This window comes from Episyrphus balteatus, chromosome 2 (genome assembly GCF_945859705.1).
Source record: "Episyrphus balteatus chromosome 2, idEpiBalt1.1, whole genome shotgun sequence".
In the NCBI taxonomy this organism is placed as follows: Eukaryota; Metazoa; Arthropoda; class Insecta; order Diptera; family Syrphidae; genus Episyrphus; species Episyrphus balteatus.
This window is the reverse complement of record NC_079135.1, coordinates 9,812,418-9,839,357: the sequence shown is the minus strand read 5'-3', so window position 1 is coordinate 9,839,357 and position 26,940 is coordinate 9,812,418. Positions and strand designations below refer to the sequence as shown.

The window sequence follows — 26,940 nt, the reverse complement described above, 5'->3', positions numbered from 1 at the left end:
AACCTCGAAAATTTCAAAATGTTCCATTAATTTTTGGGCAAGTGTATCATGAATTTTGACAAATTTGGGCCTAGGGCAAGGTCCGTTCTAAAAAAAAGCTATTACTGGAAGAAAATTTTGACTTTTTGTTAAAAGTTACTAATGCATTCAACCTGTATAACGCCCTCAGGTAGATGTTTTATTTAAGTGAACATTTATCCTAGAATGTGGCGTATTTATTTCCTGATCCAAACTATTATTTTATTCTTCAATTTGGAATTTCAAATAAATATGTTCCCCGATGACCAGTCTTTCAATTACAGATTCTTGGTTACACTAAAAACAACTATTTTATCAGTTGACTTTTAATCTATTTTATTTGTACATACATAATCTTTCATTAAAAAAATCAATAAAATAATAAAATGATTGGAAAACAAGATTTCGCTGGCCACAAATCTGATAAGATTTTCCTTAGCAACCAACAACTCAACGCATTGTTATCCTACAATACTTTTACATACCTACATCGATAAAGTATTTGTTGATTAAGTTTTGAGTTATGGAACGACAATGCCAAAGAGATTTTAAGAAACATTTTTCTTGACCTTGCTGCTGCATATATCGAAACAACCTCCCTCCTAATGTAGATGAATTCAAATTGAAACGAAAATAAAACAAAATGCATTTATTTGTTTGCTAATTTTTATGGCGTTTTCTTTTCTTTATATCCCTTCTCTCTTTCATTTTGTTTGTTTGTTTATTTAATTGCTATAATTTCTTTGTAATAACATCGTTTTAGTACTTTTATCTGATATTTTTTGGTTTGATTTCCTTTATAAATAATACTATTTTCGATTAACACGAATAGTTTTTTCTCTTGAAGAAAATAATTAAATCAACAAAACAAAAATTAAAAAAAAATTTAGGTGAATGTTTGACATAATGTAACAGCGCGCATTTTTTTTATTATTACAATTTATTAAACTTTTTACAATCGTGTGATTAAAAAATAAATAACAACTATTTTTTTTTCCTTCAAATTGTTTTGACATATTTTTAAATAATTGTTCAATCCAATAAGGTTCTTTTTTTTATAAGTTAAATATTATTTTATTTTAGTTATTATTTGTATTTGATTTTTTTTTTATTTAAATTTGTAGTAAGAGTATATAATACCGTTTTTTTGCTTGTTGCTTATACAAATTATATTACATTCTTTCTTAATTTTCTTCTCTCACATTTAATTTTTATTTGTATTTTCAAAAAAAGAAAATTTTTAAACATAAAGACTTTTGTTTTTGATATTTCTATCTTTTTGGTTTATTCAATACTAGAATTAAAATGAATCCTTAAACTAGATTTACAAAAATAAACAATGGACATACACATTAATAATAATAATAAGAAGATACAAAAAAATTAACAATTTAAAAAAAAAAACTACTTAATGTACAAAATTTGTTTGTTATTTTTTTTTTGTTCACACTATCATCGTGTTCAACACTTTTATTTATCTCTTTTTTTTTTTCATTTTAATTTTTTTTTCAATAGAGTAGCAATTTGTTGCAATTATAATAAAGAAAAGGGCTATCGATTGAAAATAACAATTTATTTTTTAAAGAAAAAAATTCAATAAAAAAATATTTTAAATTTACTTTATCGTGTAATAGAGTACAAACTATTTTTCTAAAATGTATATTTATTTTATAATATAATATATATTTAGTTCTCTTTTTAACATTCTCTCATTATTATTTGTTGATTCAAATTTATTTGGTATGCTAAGCTATGCTGTTTATTTTTTTGCTCTTTGTTGCTGCTGCTCCTGCTGCTAAGAAGAAGAAAAAATGGCATTTTTTTTTTAAATTTATAAATTTAGTTTAAAATCTCTCTTGAACTCATAAAACTGATTCGGACTGCTTGTTATTCATAACTCCAGGTGGTTGTTCTTGCTGTGGACTTGGTAGGGTTTTCACAATTTTGGGCACAATTGTAATAGGTTGATCATCGTCCTCTAAATCTTCGGCTTGTTCTTCGTCAATTGGCGTAAGGACTTCCATATGAACTGGCATTTCGTCAGTGCTTGTGCAGCTCTTCAAACATGGCGCTAGAAAACTAGTCACTGTTGAGATGGCAAAGAAAGCTCCAGCCATGTAGAAAGATATATCGTATGATGCAGTTGCATCATATACTGCCCCGGCTAGAGGTGATCCAATGATGGCGGCAAAACCTCTGAAGAGAATGAGTAGACCGAATGCATTTGTGAGTCTTTCTAAACCAAGCAAATCAACTAGAATAATTGATGTTAGGGATATATATCCAGAGATAGCTATTCCAAAGAATATAGACATAACTACGTAGGAAGAATACGATGAACATAAAGGTGTTGCTGTCACAGCAAATGTGGCTATCAAAAGACAAATATTATTTAGAAGAAGTGAATTGACTTGCGGAAAATCTGCAACATAACCACAAATAACTCTGCCAAATGTGTTTGTAATTCCGATGATTGCAATTAAAAATGAGGCCGAATTGGAATCAATTCCATCAAGCATAGCTGCGTCAACTAAATATACGAATGGAACATAAAGCCCAGCCATTCCGAAAACATTTGAAATTCCAATAAGCATAAAAACAGGATCTTTGAGTAGGCTTACATCTAACATAGTGTTGAGAATTGCTTTAACCGAATCTGGTACTCCACAGCATGGGCATAGATCATATTCTTCACGATGTTTTTCTGCTTCAGCTAAAGGATCTATCATACGAACATCCCGCATGCTCTTCTCATATTTAGTTAGTGATAGAACCGAATTTCTGTAGTTGGTTAGTGATTTTTGTGATTGGTATTGTGGTAGATTTGTCACTGAACCTGAGTAGAAAATATCTTTTCGAGAGAGTGGTCTTACCATTTTGCCGCTATCGTTGCGTTGGGACAAGGACATTTTTGATGAATAATTTTCAACACCATTGCTTTCTAAATCGCCTCTTGAAGATGCTCGAATGGCTGCCAGCGATGGCTTATAACGTTCACTGCTAGAAGTTTTTCTTACTCTATCGAAAGACGGTACCGAACCGTTCTTTGGTAAACTTTGGTAGTCGATTGTGAATGCCGGTTGTGAAGCATTGCGTATCATGTCATTTGAGTTGTATGGGCTGCTGGCATCAGTTTCTGAATTACGATATGGACGACGTCCTCGACGGACCTCTAATTGACTCTGACCATCAGGGGAGTTTTGTTGATTTTGTTCATGTTGATTTTCTGCAACTTTGGCTTCGGTAATTGTGGGCAATGTTGATACAGGATGCAATGTACCACTTTGTTGTTGCGATGCTAATAAATCTAAATTGAGACTAGAATGTACACCTGGATCGGCATTAATGGGCATTTTTAATTTACGCTCCATTGTACCATCGGGCATTTGAACCATAAAATGCGATCCACCAATTGAACCACGTTCCATTTGCAAACGCTTCTCTTCATACATTCGTTGCATTAAAGGTTTGACTTTCTTCTTCTTTGGATAAGTGAGTGGTCGCATCATTGCACCAAATACAGCACAATTCAAAATTAACCCAGCAAAGATCAAAAGTGAATTTTTCCATCCGAATAATTTTAATAGATATGTTGCAAAAGGAGCAAACGCAAATGTTCCCACTCCCGAACCACAAACTGCAATTCCAGTCGCCAGCGACCGTTTAGTCTCAAAATAATAGCCGACAGCAACTACGGCCGGCAAGTAAATCATACCGAATCCAAATCCACCCAGAACACCATACGTTAACATAAGCATATTTACAGACGTACTCATTGTACTTAAAACAAACGCTATACATGCAACAACACTCCCCGCTATGCAAACTGCTCGACAGCCGAATTTATTGGCTAACGCAGATACAATAGGACCTGCACTAAGGTACACACCACTCAGCAGACTTCCGACCCATGCTACTTTACCTTTACCCTCGCCAAAGTATACGACAAATTCACCCAAAAATATTCCAAAAGTATATGCAATACCGTCGACTATCATGTTGCACATAAATGAAGCGAAACATATCACCCAGCCATATCCACCGTCTGGTGGTGGCGGAAGATCCTGATATTCGCTAATATCATCATCATCGTCTGGGCTATTGCCCTCTTGTATATCAGCTGTTAGGCGTGCCGCCTCCTCGCAGGCGATTTCGCTGTCAGTCCTTTCAATTTTTCGAAGTCGCGAAGCGATTTTTGAGTTATTTGAATCAGCCATTTATACTGGTTTTTTTTTTTTTTTTAAATTTATGTTTGTGTTTAATTTTTTTTTTAAGTTTATAATTTATAAAAAAATAAATGTTTATTTTAACAATTCACAGTTCATTCGATATGAAATAGGGATTTTTTGTGTTTGTTTGTTGAAAAGGTACACTAGTTTAGGTGGATTTAAATTAAAATAAATTATAAACACGTTTATCGGCGTGTACAATTTAAATTGAAGAATTAAAAAGAATTGGCGCGGCACAGAGTCTCAGAAGGCAATTATTCTTCGCACACTCATCGTTTAATACTAAATAAATATCACCGCCAGCACTATACAATAATTTATTATCGATATTCCGATTCGCCGATTATTATAATATTATTTAGTTGTTACTACTGCAAAGTAGTTGTAGATTATTCCCTCTTCTTGACTCTCCTCGTTTGTAGTGTTGTTGTTGTTAGATGAAGTTAGACCAGTGTAATTGTTGTTGTGGCTGGTTTTTATCACTGACATTATTTTTAAAGTGATAATAGAGTTATCTAGTAATTTAGAATTAAATTAAATTCTTTTATATTACTCAATAGTGGTGGTAGTAGTATGTAGTTAGAGAGCTGGCCACATCGAGATATAAGGTAGAGGTATACTACTATTCCGTTGGACTGCTTAATTTGAAGTGGCCGATCTAATGTTGAGCTACTGCCTCTTTAACTTCAGAAACCCACTTGCTTGTAGGTATAAAACTCCTTTATGGCCGATGGTATCAGTTGTATCTGTCAAATTTGTGACATTTTTATCAAAATGCCATACAAACGTAACATGGAAAAAGTTCTTTCTTTCTTGTGTGTTTGAATTTTCATCAAATTCACACTCAAAATCGCATTTGTTTTGATTTGTGTCACAGAAATAAACTAGTAGTTGGACATAGACATTATTAATTTTTTGTTTTTTGAAAGCTCACTCTCCCGTTGCCGTGTCTCACCCTCGCCAGAACTGAATTTTACTCTCCTTTTTTTTGTTGTTTGTTCCCCTCAAACTGCTGTGACTCGACTACCTCTAGAAGAACCCCGATAAATGATTATAAAAATTGTTTAATGCTTTGTTTTGATTTCTTTCATTGTATTGTATTTCACGTTTATTTTTAAAGAAATTATCGAGTCTTAATACTTTATAAATTGAAAAAGTCAGCGATTTTCCAAACTGCCGCGGCTCGTCTCGTTATTTTTTGTTGGAAAAACCGAATAACGAACTTTTGTATGTCGATGTCGTCTCGGGGTGGTTGGTTGGTTTTAATACAAGGAAATTCAAAGTACACCTAGCGCACAACAGCAAGTGGAAAATTTCCTCTTTCACTAAATATTTATAAATATATGGAGAGTTTTTTTTCTTTTAGATTTTTGTTTTAAATATATATTTCGTTTTTATTCAGAAAATATATACATACGATGAATCAATTTTTCTTCTCGTTGTTTTTCTTTATTTCTTTTTAAAATATTTATTTTATGGTATGTTGTTTTTCTATTTTGCCTTCGTCGTCGTTACTTGTGTTTTTTTTTCTTTTATATTTCACTCGGGGGAAAAAATTTAGCAAAGTGTGGTATTATAGGAAATGTGGGCGAAAAATCGAATTTAAGTTGATTGAAAAAAATCCATTTATGTAAAGCAAAGAACCAACAACAACAACAATTAAACCAAACCAAATCAAATGAAATTAATTATAAAAAAAAAGACTTTTGAGGAAACAAAAATAATACAGAGTGAAGAGAAATGAACAAAATTAACAACAAAAAAAAAGTCTTGAATCGTTCTTGGTTAAAATTTCGTTTATAGAATTCTTTTAAATCGAAAAGAATTTCTGTATTATTTTTGTTTTAAGTACTCTCTCGCCCGTGGTGACTTTATGAAATGAAATAAAACCACGACGTAACATTTAGTATAGAAAACTGTTATACTCACAAAAATAATATTCTCATGCTTTTTTATTTGAAGGTTGTGTGTTTTAATTGTTTTTGTATTTATTTCACAATAAATATTGGAGTGTATATGAACATGGAGACTCTCCCAAAAAGTTAACCGTTTCTCATTTCTCTTCATAACACACAAAGATAAATTTTATGCATACATATATGTATTCGTACATATATTTGTTTTTATATTAGATGTGTGTGATATAAAAAGTTCTTTTTCTGATTCGAAGTTCTACCCCTTCGACGACGAGCAGAAAATAATAAAAACGTGTTTTTGACAATGAATTGCCAAAGTTAAAAAAAAGGTATTCAGATTTTTTTTGCATTGCCCAGCGGATGATTAAGTAGTAGACTTTATATTATTTTGTAAAGAATTTTAATGGAAAAATCTTGATTATTATTTACATTTGATAAGATATAGTTTTTGTTGGTTTGTTGGAGAATTTTCCTTTAATTTTATCTAAATAAATATTTATCATTAGCTTCTTGTAACTGCGCTTCTTGTGGCTCAAATAATTTATGACTCAAGATTTATTTATGATGTGGAGACACAATGCCAATATTATTCAAACAAAACTTGTAAGGTTAAGAATTTATTTAATAGATAGAGATTAAAAGTAGGTAGGTACCTATTTTGTTGAATTTTGAAAAAAAATATGTGGTGATTTTTGGGGAATTCGGTAGAATGCAAATACCCATTTGTAAATTCTATTTATTGAATTAATAATGTATAAAATTTTTCATCTACCTACACCAAATCCAAAGTACCTAAAATAGTTCATTTCAGCAGTAAAATTATTTACATATTTTTAAGAAAGAAAAAGATATTTTTTAAATTGGAATTAAGAAGAAAAATATAATTAAGGTTTTGACACGGAATTATAGAGCCAAAGAAAAAGTATATTTTGGACTGTTTTACTTGATGTCAGTCATTCTTCTAAGCAACACGACCGATATCAATGAAAATATTTGTACAAAAACGTTTTCGTAACTCTTACATATGTATGTTAAACTTATTTAAAAAAAAGTTCAATTTTTTTTTTTGAATAATGAATTTTTTGAAAACGGATGAATGAATTTCATTGAAGTTTTTAATGCCATACCATATTTTTTTTTTTGAAAAATTTTTGAAAATTGAACAAATTTTTATTTAAAAAATCTTAAAAATTCTTTATAATACAAGAAATTTAATGATTTATTGAGGTCAAACCCATTTAAGGAGATTTTTTGTTGCTTTTTAATTTACTAAAAAAAATCGTTATGAATTTTTGAAGAGCATTAATATTTCAAGCAACTTTAAACATAGGAACAACTACGTGCAACCCAGTCGAGCATTTTATTTTTTCACGTTGATGACGTACATTTTGAAGGTTAACAAACATACTAAGCCAGGGGCTCTCAACCTTTTTTGCTTTTCTAAAGGGTTTTCAACATATGAAATTTTGTTTATAAAAGAATTTTATTTAAAAATTTAAAATAAATTCAGATAAAATTAATATATGTATTCTACTTGGATTTGGAGAAATATTTTATTATAATACATAATACTAATACAAACAAAATTTTCAAATAGATATTATCAATTCTTTTAGATTGTAATAGCATGGGGCAAAAGACTAATTTTATTTGATTACGATTTGTTCAAATATTTTTAAATGTTTTACACCGATCAAAATTAATTAAATATTAAAATATTTTAACTTGTTTTTCAAAACTATAGTACAAGATTTAGAAGGGTATGCATAAGTTATAATGGGATATAACATGCAATTCAAGTTCTTAATCTTCTTTTTAGATCATTTGGTCATATTTGGGTACAAGCTGTGATGCTTTTCATCGTCACGGGTGGGAAATTTTATATATTTAATGCCTTGTTTTCCATAATAAGGCATAAATTAATAGCAATCATACATAGCAATAATTTGATAGTAATAACATTTAAGCTAACGTAATACGTGATATCAATTATTGCCTCTATGTTAACAAAAAACGTCGACTTAATTAGAGTACAGCGGCAACATTTTTCTGCAAACCAGAACGATGATTTTATATTAATCTATTAAACTTTTATACTCAGTCGAGTTTAGTTCCTTGAAAGCTTCTGCTTGTGATGAACTACTTTAATTTTTTTTTACCTATAATCCAGGCTCTAGCACCGTACCGGGAGAACGAGTTCACAGATTTGCTTATAGGGCAAGAAAGAATACCTACCACCATCTTTTCGTTGCGTTTGTAACTTCCTTTAGCAACGTGGTGTATATAATAACGAGTATCATGCGAACTCTACACACTCTTATAAAAATTACACAGATTGTGTTACATAAGTTTAACTGACTCATTTGTTCCCTGACATTTGGTCTCGTCGTGTTTTGCCAATAGGCATGGTTATGGTATGGCTGGTGTGATGGATATGCTTTCCCATTGAGAATTCATATGTTGCCCGAATAAAATTCATCCAACGTTTACTTACACATGACCTCTCCAAATAAAAACTGGTACTTTAATAAAAAAAAAAATCCGCCAAACTTCTCCCCTTTAAACTTTCTTATATACACATTTAAAGCATTTGCAAACTACTAACACAAAAGTTGGTAATGTGTGTATGTAGATCCTCTCACTACGAATACAAATACAAAATTTACCAACTCGTTATGTTATTTACGCGGCTTACCTTACCTATATTGTTTTGTATTAGATTTAGCTTCGGCGCTGAGAGAGAGAGAGACTACATTTTCAGGGGTCTACTGCCGGTACGCGGCAATGCGGCGCGGCTAAAAACCACATGCGCGCTCTTTTTTTTTCTTTCATCCAAAAATCTAACACCTGAGAATTAGAGAGTCTAGTCTAGGAGGTATAGGTTAGGTACGTGTGATGTGCTTCGTGTCTAACCCTACCTTTTGGTATTTAATGTTCAGAGTGACACAAAGCTTTTCGATAATCTAGTTTAACCCCATTCGATGTGTTCGATTTTGATATTGTATCATAATATGGGATGAGAATGATGTTACCTACTATGAATAAAGGGGGCAGAGTACGAGTGCATGGAGGAAGTAAAGGGGTTACCTAGTATAGACGTGTGAAATGCAGAGAAAAAGCGCATCACAGGTACATATTGAAAGCCAACAACCACTGAACTTACTAAGGTAAACTATAAATTTGTTTGTGTATAAATAAATTATTAAGTGTCATCACTTCTCTTTGTTCGATTTTCTCAAATACTGACACACACCTAGTACCTACATTGCTTCATAATGAAATCGAAAATATAGAAAAAAAAAACAAGTTAAGTGCACTTTTTCTTGTAATGTGACTGTGACAGTATCAGTGGATGTGGCTGTTGCCTTGCCAAGTTTTGTTGCATTCGTTGTCACGTGTGCCTTGTGCATAGCTTTAAGATAAAAAAGAGTGATAACATTTCTTCCTCGCATATGTACTTGTATGCAGCAAATACCCATACCTTTATTAGTAAAGGGTCTTTTTCACTCTCTCAAGTGAATATTAAATTATAATAGATTTGCTTGACCTTACTCTTAGTTTAATTGGCAACAAAAGCAACAGCAAGAGGGTATACACGACAAGAGTGCTGGACAAGAGTATCCTAAGTATACATAGGTAGGTTAGGTTCTATCCATACTTTAATGTACATATATTATTTTCTTTTAGGTATGATGAAGCAGATTTTAATCGATATATACATTATATGTAATCAAAGTCTTGGTTTATTTATTTTGACATTTTGTAATAAAATTTTTGATTGCCACATTCCAATTGAGGAAATATATTTTTGATTGGAAATTCAAGTACGGAAATGAATAATTGCTCACTCAGCCAATATGAAAATCAACTGTCAGCAATAATTTTTATCACATTTGAAAAATATTACCTACCTACTTTTTCTATATACGTATAAAGATGAGCTTTGAGTTTATTCAATAAGAAGGAATATGATTTTATGCTTCACTCTCATAAATGCGTGACGACTTGAGTATTGAGTTTTTTATATGAAAGCGAAAGTTAATACTAAACAAAAACAACGTACTTACAAGGAGAAACCTTTGAATAATAAAAAAAGGAAAAAAAAAATAAATAAATCAATATTTCTTTAGAAAGAGAAATATTAGGTTTCACAACATACATATATCGACATTGCGCTTTAACTATCTATTTTTTTTAAGTTCTTTTCTTATACTATTATTTCTATTTGCAACCCAAAAGTTCTACAAACTGAGTATTTTAAAAAAGTTAAAAATAACACAAAAAACTGGTCAATAGAAGAAGATTGATTTTTATTGGCGCCTTTTAGTAGATTGTAATTTGTAGAATTCTATCCATAAAAATAACTAAGTACTTATCAAGCTAGATAAGATAGTATAAAAACAATTTTATAAAATTAATTAAGAAATATAGATATGCACTTGAGTTTTGAGGCAATTTTTTAGGACTAGAAATTATATTTATTATATTTTTGTTTTTTGTTTTTTTTTTTTTTTTTTTTTTTAAGTAAAAAGAAATCATTTCAAGTACATTTCATAATTAATTTGTACTTTATTATACAAAACTGGGTGTTTCTTAATTTTTGTTTGACACAAATATACTTAAATTGAAGGACAAATAAGTTAACTGATGGTGCCAAAGTATTTTATTAGATTGTTATCGAAAGATATATAATTATTTACAGCCCAAATTTGTTTCATGGTTACAATAATAAATTTCAACGAGTTATTAATTCGATAGTAACATTGTTTTTTTTATAAAGAAAAAAATATAAAATTATTATTTCCATTCTTTTTTGTCAATTTCAGAGAAATTCATATTTGAGAACATTTCAGATATGTCATTTTGAAGCGAACATGGATCAAACAACCCTACGGCATTCTTTTAAGTTCAATTGTTTGATATTACTTCGCCACAAAAGAGTTTATCAATTAAAATTAAATTCTTTTGTTTCTTTTGTGTCAGTTATAGGCATTGTTGTAGAACCAAGAAAGGTGTTTTTTTTGTCGTATTTTTTTTTTCTTCAGAGCAACAAAGGTTCAATATCCACCTGGTTGCTATAATCTGACATGGTAAATAATTTATAATTGTGACAAAAACATTATAAATCGAAATGTGTGTTTTTTTGTGATTCTATCATATTTTGTGCGACCATGTGTTTCTATATTTAAAAACATTGTTTTTGCTTAAACCACTTTGCAAACACTTGTCGATTGCTGCGCACACACACATTTTGGTTGGCAGGCACGTGAAACTTGTTGTAGACGCATCTAAACTTAATGCTTGCTTTCCTTAATTTCTTTTTCTTAATTCTCTTTTTATTTCATTCTATCCCAAACATAAATATCTACGATTGATTTTAAGAAAAAAGGGTTATTGTTCTTTTTACGACGAGCATACGAACAACCATACAACGCAGTATTATAAATAGACGATTTGTGTATGACGTATTTGTATAGACTTTATAGAAAGGGATGTTTTAAAGAAATTAAAGTGTATGTACAAATTGTTGAAAGTTTAATAGGATTTCTTTACAATGCCACATAGCACACAGCGGTGGTCTAGGTAAAATTGTGACAAATTTTTGTAAGAAATATGAGAGTTGGAAGAATATACTTTAATATGCACGTGATTTTAGTGGTTTTTATTTTTTTTATGGATGAAATGAATATTGAGGTAAATTGAATGAATTTCGTATTAAGAAGAGTTTATGTTTTGTTTTTGAGTACCTACTAACTTATAATTTATTTAATTCATCATTTTTAAAATTCAAACACAAAATCGGTAAATTATTTTTGAAGCGGAATTCCGCTGTCATTTTACTGAGTTTTATAGTAGTAGTCACCATTAGGCGGTAAGCTCCTCCACGACAACGCCAATAAGGTTTATCAAATCCCTATAATTCTAATTTTCAACCAAAAAGACGTACATATTATTAGCAATAAAAATGAGATTTAAGATTGAGAAATGCTTCAGCAAATTACCACAAATTAACTCTTGTATATAGTTTTGATTATATCTCACCACAAACAAGGTGTTAATAACTGTGGGCTGCAGCTGTTTCCACTTGTATGCCTCTAATGAAATTGATATCATTTTTAAAATTACAAATGTATCCGCTTCCGTTTTAGAAACCTTAGTATGTAGGAAACTGTGTGTCAGCATTCAAGAGTTGCAGGATTTTTCGAAACCATGTCACGTGAAAAGCTTTTCCATCAAATTAAATAATTTCATAAATTGAAATATATGCAAACGACTAAGCGTTTAGCGCCACAACCACAACAACAACCGGTAAAATGCATTTCAATATCATGGCAAACCGGCATGATGCGGCACGCATCAACATTTTTATGTTGCGCAATTTAATGATGCATTTTTCCTACAAAAGCCAATGCCTCCTATCATGTCTCACTGTATTAATCAAATACAACAACAACAAACCATACAAACAAAAAAAAAGGTTAACTGAATGTCAAAACACCTTGCAAAGACGACACACTCTGTGTTAGTGGGGCAAGTTCAGGTATTCACTATTTTCCTATTGAAAAGAAAAACAAAAACAAAAAAAAATGCAGGTTGTTGAATTAATAGATGAACAAACAAGGGGGAAAAGTGGGGCAACACAGAGTCACCAAGTCACTGACAAATTACAATATTAGATAAACAATTAATATAACACAGCGACGGGTATGTGTGTTTTTTTTATTGGTTTTGATTACTCGTGTTTGAAATATTGTTTTTTTATTTTTTATTTTCTTGCTTTCTTTGTGAAACTTGAGTTGTGTGTTACCGGGCAGTAAAATGTGCAGTGTAAGTAATATATTTTACATGCACATAAGTAAATTAAAGACATACATGCAAATGAATTAAAAACATATTTGTTGCAATACATGCAATGGCATAAAAGTTATGAAATTCGTCAGATACAAAGTTTTGTATATTTGAATTTAATTTCAATTTTATTATCATGCACGATGAGTTGGTTGAAAAAGCTGGCTTTCCTTTCCACAAAATTAATGATAAAAAATAAAACTAAGGCGGCGGATATCATGCGTTTTTGTGTAATGTATTTGTTGTTTTCTTTAAATGATTAAAGCAATGCATCCCTTTAAAAAAATAAAAAAAAAAATTCATCCAAGCATTTGATATATTTCAAAAATGTTGACGATCACACGGTTAAAATGATTCATTTTTTCTGTTCAGTAGAAACAAGAAGATAATTGGCACAAATTAAGTCAGCCGTATAAAGAAGGAATGCAAACTACGATAAATGATTGCATTGTTTGCCATTGATTAAAAGACTGAAGAAATATTTTTTCGGCAAAAAGCACTTGTTTTTTTTTTTAACACTAACTGCAGTTTCTCTAGACTGAAAGCATTAAAATACAGACGAAGGAAAAAAAACTTTATTTTATTTGAGGAAATTTGTCGAAAATTCATTTTTATTTTTATTTCAAACATCTGGCTTAACTTTTGGCAAACATACAAACTGGACGACAGCCAGTTTGTTCTTCCTTGACCATACATATTTTCTATTTCCTTTCATTTTAGTGAACTCATAGGATTAGGTCATGCTATCAATTTAAAATAGTAATGTTGATCGTCTCTTAATAATGTAAATTCCCCTTGCTTGTCATTAAAAAAAAAGCAGCAGCAGCAGTAGAAAAATAAATAGAAAAAACGAACGAAAAAGAAAACATTAACATCACCTCCCTGTGGATGTACTGAACATTATTTAAATTCCTGATATTATTACACAAAAGCTGAAGACATCATGACTTGAAAACACTGCAATCGTATTTGGATGAATAAGAAACTGGGTTAAACATAACGTATGTGTATAGCACACACAGATATGAAGGTTTCTTTTTTGTTCTGAATTGAAATGACGTTTAATAACTGGTTTAAAGTTTTCCAACCCCTTGGGCATTTCTAAGTTTTAAGGGAAGAAGCCCAGTAAACGAATGATATATATTTTTACTGCTGGCATTGTCTTTGTATAATTTTACATACAAAAATAAATGTAAAGTTAAACGCATTCAGTTGCGGAAGAAAAATTACGCGCAAATCTATTTTTGAAGCAATCGATATATACGACACAAGTTTTTTTTGCATTTACAATCTACATAACTTCTAAATTTTGGGATACATAGACATTGACCTTCAATTTCTGTCACTTGCTGACAATAATTTCATGAATGCATTGGCAATGTCGCTTTTGTTTTGTTTTAACTTTAAAATTAAGAAAATGCACCATCTCTATTTTATGGGCTATATTAAGCACACGCCGATCATTCTAGCCCATCAAACTGATTGTCTGTTGTTTTGCGATACTATATTTGAGGTTAAAATTTTGTTATATTATTTTTGGATAAGAAATTTTATTCTAAGTGGCTTGGCTACTACCGCCCTCTTATACTATTTATAGTCATTCTAATCGGTGTTGTTTACTCAAAAAACATAATTTATTATCGGGTGTTGTGTGACTTTGATTGGGCATTTTAACAATAAATTTCGTAATTATTAATATAATGTAGACCAAGTTTATACAATGTTTTATTTTTGGTATTTAGGACAGGTACTTGTACTTGGTGTGTTTTCCCATCGCCTTGTTACCAATGGCTAAAATGGCTTGTAAAATATAATCTAGACTAGATTAAGATTCTTATCAATCATAATAATTCTTTCCAAATTGAAAATCTTATCGATAATATAAAAGCAGTAAATTGTTTTGTACTAACCAGTAATTAATACATATAAATATGTGTAGATTTCATAATTTTAAAGAATATGTATATAAAAAAAAATACGAAAAATTAAGGAATGCTACACTTTTACGTTTGATCAAATACTTATTCTTTTATTTGTCGATATAATCACGCCTTATTATCCTTGTCAATCTTGAAAGTTTTTGATTGATTTTTATATTTTATGCAGAGTTGTTGCGAACAAAACAAATGATAAACTTTCTTTGTGCTTTTGTTGTTATCAAATATCAAATAAATAGTACATTATGATTTTGCTGCCCATAATACATTTGAAAATTAGCTTGAGAAAAATCTTCCATTTTGGGTGAATTATTTTTTCGTTATCGTCATTGTACGAAATGAAGAATCAAAATACTTATGGACTAACGGAAACTGTTGATTAGAGACAATATTGAAAATGAGATTTTTCTTTGGGTACAAAGTGCCGTCAAAAGTAAAGTAATTTTCTGTAGAAGAATAAAAAATAATAATAAAAAAAAAATGTTTCACATACGCCACAGTGATCCGTTTGTTAGAACTATAAAAAATTTCATTTAAAACGACTGGCAATAGGTTTAATTGGAATTGGTCCGATCTCTCGAATTGTAAAAATATAATGTACATTTGCATCTTTAAATAAAATTCCGTACATTCTTTTTTCACAAATAAAATGAAAACAGACAACAATTATTATTCTTTGAAGGCAAAGGAGTTTGAGGAAATGTATTCTCTTTTATAGCAAGGAAGCCCTATCCTTAAGTATCAATAAAGAAAAGTCTCCTAGGAATTTTTATATCCATAGGTCCATATCAAATAAATTGTTTCCATGTAAGATTTGTTTTTGTATTATATTCTGAAATTAACTTATAATTCGTCTTTATAAGATTGATTTTTGTGTTAACATAGTTTTAGCTTTATACATTTACTTCTGTTTTGTATTGACGCGACGCAAGGTCAAGGACATTTCTTTGAATATTGTATCATTAGTTTTGGTTTTGGAAACAATGTGTTAGTATAATACACGTACGTTTTACATACTCATACGTATAAAGTACTTTTTTATGACATCTGATTGAAAAATTGTGCTGGTTTTTATCTCAGATTAGTTAAAAAGGTATATTATTAAACAATGGCTCGTATGCAATAAAAATGAGCTTAAGCTCTTATCTCACTTTTCAGTATATTTTCTTGAGATCTATCTCATTTTCTTGAGATAGATCTCTAGAAAATGTACTGAAAAGTGAGATAGAGCTTAAGCTCTTTCTTTTTGCATATAAGCCAATATTTCACATCAAGGGTAGATACTACATATTTTTCTTCTGGTAAACTTAGTTACCTTAATTAATAGCATGTTATATAAATGCAAGGTAAAATGTTAAACTCATAATTATAGCCAAAGAATTAATTTTCTTAATAATTTATGTTTTCTTTTGAATTGTTATTACCTACTCTGTACATAAGAAATAAATGATTAAATGGGTTTTCCATTATTATTCACATTCAATTATATTCAAATACCACGTGAGTTTCTTAATCATCTTTTAATAAACCTAAAGTTCTATAAAATGCCAAAAACTCAAATTACATAACTTTATATTAGCTTACTGGGTCGGGTATGAATGTATATTCATAAACCTTCCAATATGTAATCACTGACAGAAAAAAAAGAACAAAAATACTACACACCAAGACAAATCGTCACAAAAGGAAGAAAGTTTAGAAGTTTACTCGTTGCGAAGGACACGCAATAATTCCTTCAATTCATACTTTGTTTGTGTATCATCACCATCAGCTCAATCGATTAAAGACGAAAGAATGTTGAAGTTCTATTTATCAAGGTTAAAAGTTTTTCTCTATGTATGTACATATATCTGAATCATTTATGTCTGTATATATTTATTGTACTAAAAACTAAGGGATATTTGTTGTTTTACAACTTTTACTATAAACAGTTCAAAAATAATTTTATAATTCATTATTTTTTTCACCATCTGTCTCTGGAAGAAAAAAAACAAAGATGGATAAACTGAAGAAACAAGAAAATTGTTATTATTCTTGGCACAAATTAAAAAAAAGCAAAAAAAAACAAGAATAAATAAAATTCTATGAATTGCAATGAATCACCACTGATTTCTTTTGTGTCTGCCCATTGTGATTTTCTTTTCTTTAAACAGAAAAAATGTAAAAAGCATTTAATATGTAGTACAAAGTGCATTATTACTAGCGTGGGTGTTTTGTATATAAAGAACAGAAAAACAAAATAAAATTAATAATAAAGATTGCAACAATATCCAAAGAAAGACTCAAAAATCACGAAAACACTTCATTCATTTTTATTATACATTCAGTTAGTTCTAATTGTTAAATTGTTTATTATTAGTTATGAGATGACTAATAATGGGTATTAACAATACGACTTTACTCAATAATAAAAAAATTAAACAAAATAATTCAATAAATGTATGTTTACCCTCGAGTGCATTTATTATATTATTAAGAAATATAATAAAATGTGCGGAAAAAGAGATAAGAAGCATACTAAATGGCAAAAAAACAATAATTAGTCATTACTCATTACAGATTGAAAATGTTTAATTTTTTATTTCCTTCTTTGAAAAAGAGGCTTCTTTGTGGTGTTGTTGCGGGTTTCTTATCTGAACACTTGATTGTATCCAGTTATATCGACGAACTCTCTTACTAGAATTGGCCCCGCTTCTTTCAGCTTACCAACCTACCAGCTTTTCCAAGATCTTTAAACCATTCGCATTCCAGCGCAAATTAAGTTTTCCACCTACCTGATCAGTTTTCACCTATTCTTCAACTTGTTTTCAGTAACAGATCCAAAAAATCCAAAAAAAATTCAAAACATCAAATGTAGTAAAATTAAATAGGTTTTTTGACTTGAAAAAGTGTGACTCATCCTCACGTTTCACCTGAGCCTGTTAGCAGGTTGGCTTAGATTGCAATTTTATCTTAAAGATCAAGTCTTAAGAATTCAAGTCCAACTTAAGACAGCCATAAGTGTAAAGAGTCAGCAGATCAGGGTGTTAAACCGTTAAAAGATTTGTCTTATGCGCCAGAGGTCTGACGCATCCCAAGACAATCCAATACTATTTTTTTTTTGCTAACGACTAATTTTGTAATTCTTTCACGTAAAATTATCGTCCTTAAGGATGTAATTTTTACACTTTTAACTTAATAAATTCAATTTGTGTCCAAAAACAATATTATTATTCATAATATCCAAATATTAAGGAAACTACCTTTGTTTCATTCCCAAAAGTCGTAACTCTTAATCCTTAATTCAGTTTATCTGCCGGATGTGTAGTACAACTTATACTTTCTTACATACAAAAACCACAACAACAATCATAAAAAAACCTATATTCTCAAGAATTCCGTTCGTTGTTGTAAACAAAATGATGAAAAAACATCTTAGTCAGCTTATCCAATAAAAACAAAATGAAATAATCAATTAATTCCTGACAGGGTGTGAAAGATTAATTGCAATATTTTCTTTAAGTGATGCTGTCTAACAAAGTCGTTCTCCTCTAATGATTTGTAATATCTTAATAAGAATTGAAACTTAAGATTGAAGAATCAAAACAAAACAGTCTTTTTTCTCACACGCCTACTGCCACACCTCTTCTCTAAGTCTGCTTAGCAACACAGAATATTGTAATACATTAATTTGTTTGTTTTTTTTTTTTTAAGTTTATAGTGGCTAATTAGCTAGCAAAGTATTTTAGCTGACTCTTCAAAAAATTGTTTGCTCTCACTCCACGAGTATTTCTTGTACAAACACAAAAAGTGCATCAGACCAAAGCCAAAGCTCATTAGAAAAGCTAAATTAAAAACTATTATACTTACCTGCGTCGTCGTAGTTGTTCTCATTGTCGTTGTCGTCTTCGGGTCTTCGAAAAGAAATTTGTTCAAAACTTTCACACTCATGCATTATTTAGTAAAGATACATATTTCTCCACCCAAATTGACTTTTTGTATAAAAGTTCATATCCAACAACTATAAAAATACAATTTTTGAAGAGTTATACAAGTGGACCACTCGCGTATAACAATGAGAGTGAGAGCGTAAAAGTAAAGGGGAAATCTCTACTCAGCTGATTTTATAGAAGAAAAATTAATACAAAAAAAGCACTCAAACACAAAATACACTCAAAGAACAAAGATTCACACAATAACTACAAAAAGATATATAAAAATAAATTAGGAAAAGCTTTTGGATAATTGTTTGTTCTAGGAAATTGCAAATGTTTTAATTGTATAGGTTTTTGAAGTAAAACAGAATTTTGACGCAATGTAATTTATCCTGTCAATGTGTTTTTTTTTTGTTTGCATTGTTGTAGGTACTTGGTTTAGTTCATTATACCCTGCATTGATTGTTATGACAGAATTCTATAGGGTTTTTCATTTAATGATGAGAGTGTTGCCGTATTTATATGATTTTCAATTCTATTTTTCTATTTTAATACCACCTACTCAAACCCACCCAATCACCTACTTAACATTTCAATTATTATCTTTAAGTATTAAGAGCCCCACTTGGATGCTAACAAATAAGTTGTTAGCACTTGATCCAGCTGATAAGTTTTGATAAGTACAATGATGCTAATTAGAATGCATTGGTTGTTATTAAATTAATTATAATTTTTAAGTGATAAACTGTTGAGATATTATATGCATATGTCGGAACTAAAATTATCTTGCTTTAAATTGCAAAACAAAGCGATAAAGTTTGGTTAACACTGGCTGGCTGGCAGTATTGAAGTGCAAACGTGATTGAATTTAATTCAAGATTTTCATTGCAATATATTGTGAGTACAGTTGTGTCGCGTTGAACATGATTCTGACATTGATGTATTATCACATTTGAATGTAATTTAAATTTACATATTTGAGCAAAAAAAAAAAAAAAATAAAATAACAATTTATATTTATTTAGTTCAATTTGATTTACTTTTATTGGTAAAGAAATTTAAACAAACTTTTTAAATTAAGTTTTCTCATTTTTATGCCGGTAAAATTGCAAACATTGAAGAAGTTAAATGAGTTTTCCGGATTCCAAATGCCACATGATCTGTATTTTTTGGTTTTCTGAGGCATTTACGAGTCTTAACGATTTCAGAAAAATTTTACCACTAATCAAGTTACGATTAGTCAACTTTTGAATACAAACTTCTGAGTTAGAAAAATATTTAAAAATGCTTTAATATTGGCCTCTTAATTGTATTTTCCCTCTTCAAGATGCCGTCAGAGAGTCAACAAGTTAACCGACTTCGTTTACCCTAATCGTAACCTAAGCCTTCTAGTTCAAACTAAATACAGAAATTTTTCTTTTGCATTTAATTAAAAAACTGATTATTTCAAAAGGCTTAATCCATTCGATAAAACTCGCTTTAATATTGAAAGAATGAATGAAAAAACGATGCCAACACGACACAAAAATATCTCAAATTATTATAAGGCTACCGCATACCCACAATGACCCAAAATATTTTTTTTTTGTTTAACGCCATTCAACAAGGGAGAAAGGGTAGGAGGCACTAATGTAAACTTGAACTTTGCAAAAACGTAATGGAAGGATTTTGGGGGTTTGCATAAATGTTGGATAATATCAAATTCTATATGGATGCTACTCTTAAAATTATTTTCATGATTTGAATGCAAACTACAGATTTCAAGGATACGAGAGACGAGACATACCAAGCAAATAAAGATTTTCACTATAAATAGCAAGTCCATAGGTTTTTACTTGTTTTCTTTAGAAAATAAATAAACAACAAGTCTGATCATTAAGGAAATGTAAACTAAACTTCTAGGCCATCATCAATCCATTGTTGAAAAATCTTTGATAAGACTCATTTCTCAAGAAAAATCTTTGGAGTTTGTGTCTTTCTAGTGTATTCAATGAAAATAATACAAATTATTTGCTTAGTAGCAAATGCGATTAACCTAATCTATATCGAACAAATCGAACGCACATGTGCCATTTTATTGTTTTCAGTTGTTTTATTTTTTCATTTTTAACTTTGGATTAAATAAGTTTTGAAGTGTGTAATAAGTACTTAATGAAATAAGATAACATATCAATAAAGTATTATCTTAAATACATTTAAACCAATCGAATAATCCTAAAATAAACCTCTGGCAGATTTTATGAGAACAACAAAACTCAAGTTGAAAATGTCTAGTTTTAGGACGAACGACGACACGTCTTATCATCAATTTATTAAATAAATGTTTGATTTTCTTTTCTGCTCGCCATTGCCATCAATAAAATATATAAAATTATCTCAATTAGTTTTGTAATTTTTTTCGTTTATCGATATCTTGAACGTATGATATGATAATCTTTTGGTTTAAGTTGTTTTAGAACAATTTTTTTAATTAAATTTTTTAAAAAACCAATACCGATGATAAATTTATCACTAGGTTTTGAATTTTTATAAATTCGAGCGAATAAAAAAAAACAATGGAAAAATTAGATCAGAATATCTAGGGTGTTGATATGTTGCTTATACAGGGTGTCCCAAAAGTAATGGATCAAACGAAATATGCTGATAGGCCAACTTTAGGACTCTCAGAATTTGGTAACTTGTTCATCCCAAATCCTTACGGTTTTCGATTTAATGCAGTTTTTGTGAAATTTCGAAAAATCCCGACTTGGCAACAGTATTTTGCTTCCTCCGCTCATAATTGATTTTTGTTTTTTACAATTCTTTCACTAAAACATTGAGAAATAATAAGAAATAATTAATTAATCAAAATATTTTTTATTTCATATGCCATTTTGCTGCAAATTAATTAACAGTTCCATGTTTAATAAAAACTCAATTTCGTAGTTTTATTTCAGAGCATCATACCGGAAAAAATTTGTATGGTGTGACACTGGTTTATTACTTTAAAAACTTGCCGTGTTATTGCAGTTTTTAAAAATGTATACAAGTTTCCAAAGATGAAATTAGAACGAAAGTTATTACAATTTAAATGCAAAAAAACAGGGGTTTTCAGAGCAAAATAACAAACAAAAAGCGAGGCTTTTATTCAAAAAGAAATAAACAAACAACAGCCGAGAAAATGTGTTTATTTTTCTTTGTTATTTTGCTGTGAAAAGCCCTGTTTTGTTGCATTTAAATTGTAATATCTTTAGTTCTAACTTCAACTTTGAAAACTTTTATACATTTTTGAAAACTGCAATAACACGGCAAGTTTTTAAAGCAATACACCAGTGTCACACCATACAAATTTTTTTCAAGGTGTTATTCTGAAATAAAAGTATGAAATTGAGTTTTTATAAAACATGGAACTGTTAATAAATTTGCATCAAAATGGCGTATGAAATAAAAAATATTTTGATTAATTAGTTATTTCTTATTATTTGGCAATGTTTTAGTGAAAGAATTGTAAAAAACAAAAATCAATTATGAGCGGAGGAAGCAAAATACTGTTGCCAAGTCGGGATTTTTCGAAATTTCACAAAAACTGCATTAAATCGAAAACCGTAAGGATTTGGGATGAACAAGTTACCAAATTCTGAGAGCCCTAAAGTTGGCCTATCAGCATATTTCGTTTGATCCATTACTTTTGGGACACCCTGTATTAATTTAGTTCAATTAAGCAACAAAAATATTATGTTATCTTTTCGACACATGTATACATATTTATACTTTTTTATATATGCAACCATATACGCCTTTTATTTTTTTTTTAACGCAGACAGCGGTTAAGCTTCTTTGAAAGAATTACAATGCATTCAAGGAAGATATGGGGAAGTTGTTATCGAAAACTTTTGCTTGTTTGTTTTGTTTCTGTAATGGCAATGCAATAGATTGTAGAACATTTCATCACCCTGGATATAAATTTATCACAAAAGCTAGTTGAGTAACCTCATTCAAGGCTAATCTGCAATATGTAATGGAGCTGTGGAATTGTATGTTGTCACAACAAATTGATTAATTAATCAAAAGAATTTTGCATTGATTTTTGAAAAATTGACATTGAAAATAGTAGTTTCTTCATAAAGCTTTCATCATATTCTATTAGTCCTATGAATTTTATACATTGGAACATATTCGGTTACATAATTATAACAGTAAGCTTATTTGTAACCTAGTAATTGACCCTACTTGTCAATACCAGCCACCACCAAAATTTTATATATTGCTAATTGCTTTGAAGTTCACATTGAAATTGATGTTGCTTATGTATAAATGTATACAAGAAAAAAAAAAAAAATATGCCGCTTATTTATCTAAATTGACTTGTTGCCTAAAAAACTTGTTGTCAATATGCTAAATTGAACATTTCCTCACACGGTGGGGAGTTTTTTTCGTTTTATTTATTTCACATATTTCCGTTCTTAATTGATAAAGAAAACAAATTTTTTTGATGAACACAATTTGGAACATAAATAAAATCAATTTGAATTTGTTTGTAGCTTTTTGATCAACAATATTTTACTAATTTTTTTGTATTTGTTTTTTTTTTTGCAGGATCTGAAATTTCTCTTCATGAACAACATATGCCAAACAATAACGATGTTGCTCTCGAAGCTGGAATTCCTGAGCAATGCGTCGAACCAATACCCCAACAACAACAACTACAACCGCCACTACCACAGCAACAACAACAACAGCAGCCACAACTAGCCCAACAGCAAAATCAACCTCCTCCAGCAATTAGCTATCATCAACATCCTCCACAACAACAACAGCAACAACAACAACCACAACAGCAACAACATATTCAGCAATATGTTCCAAATAAACACCAAAACACTGTCACAAAAGAAAACATGCGAGATATTAATCAAAATGTGCCAAATAGCGCTTCACAACATCTATCGAACACAAGAAATCAACAACAAAAAGAACATAGTAATAATCCGCATTACAATACTCACATTGATGAACCACATCAACCACAAAATCAACAGCACCAATCCCATCAACAACATCAGCAGCAACAACAACAACCACAGCAGCAACAACACCATCATCAACAACAACACCACCATCATCAACAACAACAACACCAACAATATCAACAACACCATCGCAATAACAGCCAACAACAACAGCAACAAAATCCATCTGTGCCTACAAACAGCAACATAACTGTCCACAATAATGACTCTTCAGTTCAACAACAACTGCCATCGGCGGCAGCGCCAATGGTTAACAAAACAATGTCCTGGACGAACTCCCATACGAAAAAGAGTACTGCATCTGTAGCGGTTACTGCCACACCAACATCGACACACAAACCTTATAATCATCATGCGAAACCATCATCGTCATATAATTCGTCAAACAACAACAACCATCATCAACAACAACAACCACAAGTAAAGAACTATGGAACCATGAAAACACCATCGTCACCCGTTGCAAATTCACAAAACATTAATATCAATAATTTGATGACAACCGCGCCACCACCTCAACAAGTAAATGTTCCTTCTTCAGAAAGAAAATACAATGGACCAGGTGCAACAATGGAACACAAGTCCTCCTCGGTATCGACTACCTCAATTGCTAGTTCAGTGGTTCCACAACAGTTCCAACAACAACAACATTTGGCTTCAACAGAATCAGTCAAACAACAACCCGCAGCAGTCGTCCAACAGCAAGTTCAAAAAAAGACCGAAGTTCTTAACTTAGCTCCACCAATTTCTGCAAATGCATCAACCACTGCTAGCTCGTCATCGTCCCAATCATGGGCAAGTCTTTTTGTCAGTGCAAATACCACCAATTTCACGACATCTTTGGCCTCAACCTCGGCAAGTCCAGCACCAGCATTGCCACCTCCATTTTCGGCAAAGAAACCAATTGCTAAAGTAGCTCCATATGAGGGTGTAACACCAGTTACTCCTACTCCACCTGTTGTCACTCCAGGTGCTCTGTCTTATTCAGCAGCTTCAGCTCAGAATCTTCCACCACCAACAAACAACAGTAACAACAACCAAGTGGGATCATCAAAACAAAAAGTATCTGCAGAGACTTTGTTGTCAACAGCAGCACGAAATAGCAACATCGACGAATGGTCATACAAGTTTGCCGATTTTCTTACAAAATCCAAGACAGACTTTTCAGCAGCAAGTTTAAGACCAAGAGGCTTAACCAATCCATCTAATTATTGCTACATCAATTCTATTCTACAAGCTCTCATGGGATGTGCACCATTCTATAATTTGATCAAATCAATTCCCAAACAATTGGTTGCACTCAGTACTGAAGTTAATACACCCACCATAAATGCTATGTAAGTAAATATTTAGTTTTGTTTTATTTTTGTTGTTTGAAATGATCTTTAATATCATCACAAGCTAAGTCAGCGGTTTGTACTTTTTTATTTGTGCAAAAAGCGTTACACTTGTGGTAGAATAATTTTAATTTCAATTTGAAACCAATGATAGGCTGTTCTAGTCTAACGTGGTGGATGGTTGACTTTCAAAGCTTTTCTAGAGAGTCGAATGATTTATTTTCAAAGCTTTTCTTGAAGGTTGAAAGAATTTTACTTTGAATTGTTTTCTAGTTGAAAAGTAAACATTAGAAAATAGGTTTTTGCATTCTCACAGGTTCAGTCAGCGGTTTGCGGTCGTTTCTGCCACAAAAAGCGTTACACTTGTGACAGATCAAACTGAGCTTAAATTTGAAACCTATGGTAGACTGTTTTAGTCTAACTTGGTGAATGATTTATTTTCAAATCTTTTCTAGAGAGTTGAAATAATTTTACTTTGAATTATTTCCTAGTTGAAAAGTGAACATTATAAAATAAGTTTTTTTGTATTCTCACATGTTCACAGGTTCAGTCAGCGGTTTGCGGCCTTTTCTGCCACAAAAAGCGTTACACTTGTGATAGATCAATCTGAATTTAAATTTGAAACCAATGCCAGACTGTTTTAGTCTAACTTGGTGGATGATTTATTTTCAAAGCTTTTCTAGAGAGTTGAAATAATTTTACTTTGAATTGTTTCCTAGTTGAAAAGTGAACATTAGAAAATAAGTTTTTTGTATTCCAACATGCTCACAGGTTCAGTCAGCGGTTTGCGGCCTTCCCTGCCACAAAAAGCGTTACACTTGTGACAGATCAATCTGAGCTTAAATTTGAAACCAATGGTGGACTGTTTTAGTCTAACTTGGTGGATGATTTATTTTCAAAGCTTTTCTAGAGATTTGAAATAATTTTACTTTGAATTGTTTCCTAGTTGAAAAGTGAACATTAGAAAATAAGTTTTTTGTATTCAACATACTCACAGGTTCAGTCAGCGGTTTGCGGCCTTCCCTGCCACAAAAAGCGTTACACTTGTGACAGATCAATCTGAGCTTAAATTTGAAACCAATGGTGGACTGTTTTAGTCTAACTTGGTGGATGATTTATTTTCAAAGCTTTTCTAGAGAGTTGAAATAATTTTACTTTGAATTGTTTCCTAGTTGAAAAGTGAACATTAGAAAATAGTTTTTTTGTATTCCCACATGCTCACAGGTTCAGTCAGCGGTTTGCGGCCTTTTCTGCCACAAAAAGCGTTACACTTGTGACAGATCAATCTGAGCTTAAATTTGAAACCAATGGTGGACTGTTTTAGTCTAACTTGGTGGATGATTTATTTTCAAAGCTTTTCTAGAGAGTTGAAATAATTTTACTTTGAATTGTTTCCTAGTTGAAAAGTGAACATTAGAAAATAAGTTTTTTGTATTCCAACATGCTCACAGGTTCAGTCAGCGGTTTGCGGCCTTCCCTGCCACAAAAAGCGTTACACTTGTGACAGATCAATCTGAGCTTAAATTTGAAACCTATGGTAGACTGTTTTAGTCTAGCTTGGCGAATGATTTATTTTCAAAGCTTTTCTAAAGAGTTGAAATAATTTTATTTTGAATTGTTTCCTAGTTGAAAAGTGAACATTAGAAAATAGTTTTTTTGTATTCCCACATGCTCACAGGTTCAGTCAGCGGTTTGCGGCCTTTTCTGCCACAAAAAGCGTTACACTTGTGA

The 26,940-nt window shown here is 30.8% G+C and overlaps 2 protein-coding genes across 2 annotated transcripts in view; one reads left to right on the top strand and one right to left on the bottom strand.

Annotated features, from left to right (window-relative positions):
* LOC129912241 (putative mediator of RNA polymerase II transcription subunit 26) overlaps window positions 1-26,940 on the top strand; it is a 55,829-nt gene that overhangs the window by 15,942 nt on the left and 12,947 nt on the right. The window contains exon 4 of the mRNA XM_055990392.1: window positions 23,439-25,209. Within this exon, the coding sequence (XP_055846367.1) occupies window positions 23,439-25,209 (1,771 nt within the window). The remainder of the gene's footprint in view (window positions 1-23,438; window positions 25,210-26,940) is intronic.
* Window positions 667-6,130, bottom strand: LOC129912242 (monocarboxylate transporter 14). Its single transcript, XM_055990393.1, has 2 exons — window positions 5,665-6,130; window positions 667-5,572 (listed from the first exon to the last, which is right to left on the bottom strand). The coding sequence occupies exon 2, from the start codon at window positions 4,233-4,235 to the stop codon at window positions 1,881-1,883; it is 2,355 nt and encodes a 784-aa protein (XP_055846368.1). The 5' UTR covers window positions 4,236-5,572; window positions 5,665-6,130; the 3' UTR covers window positions 667-1,880.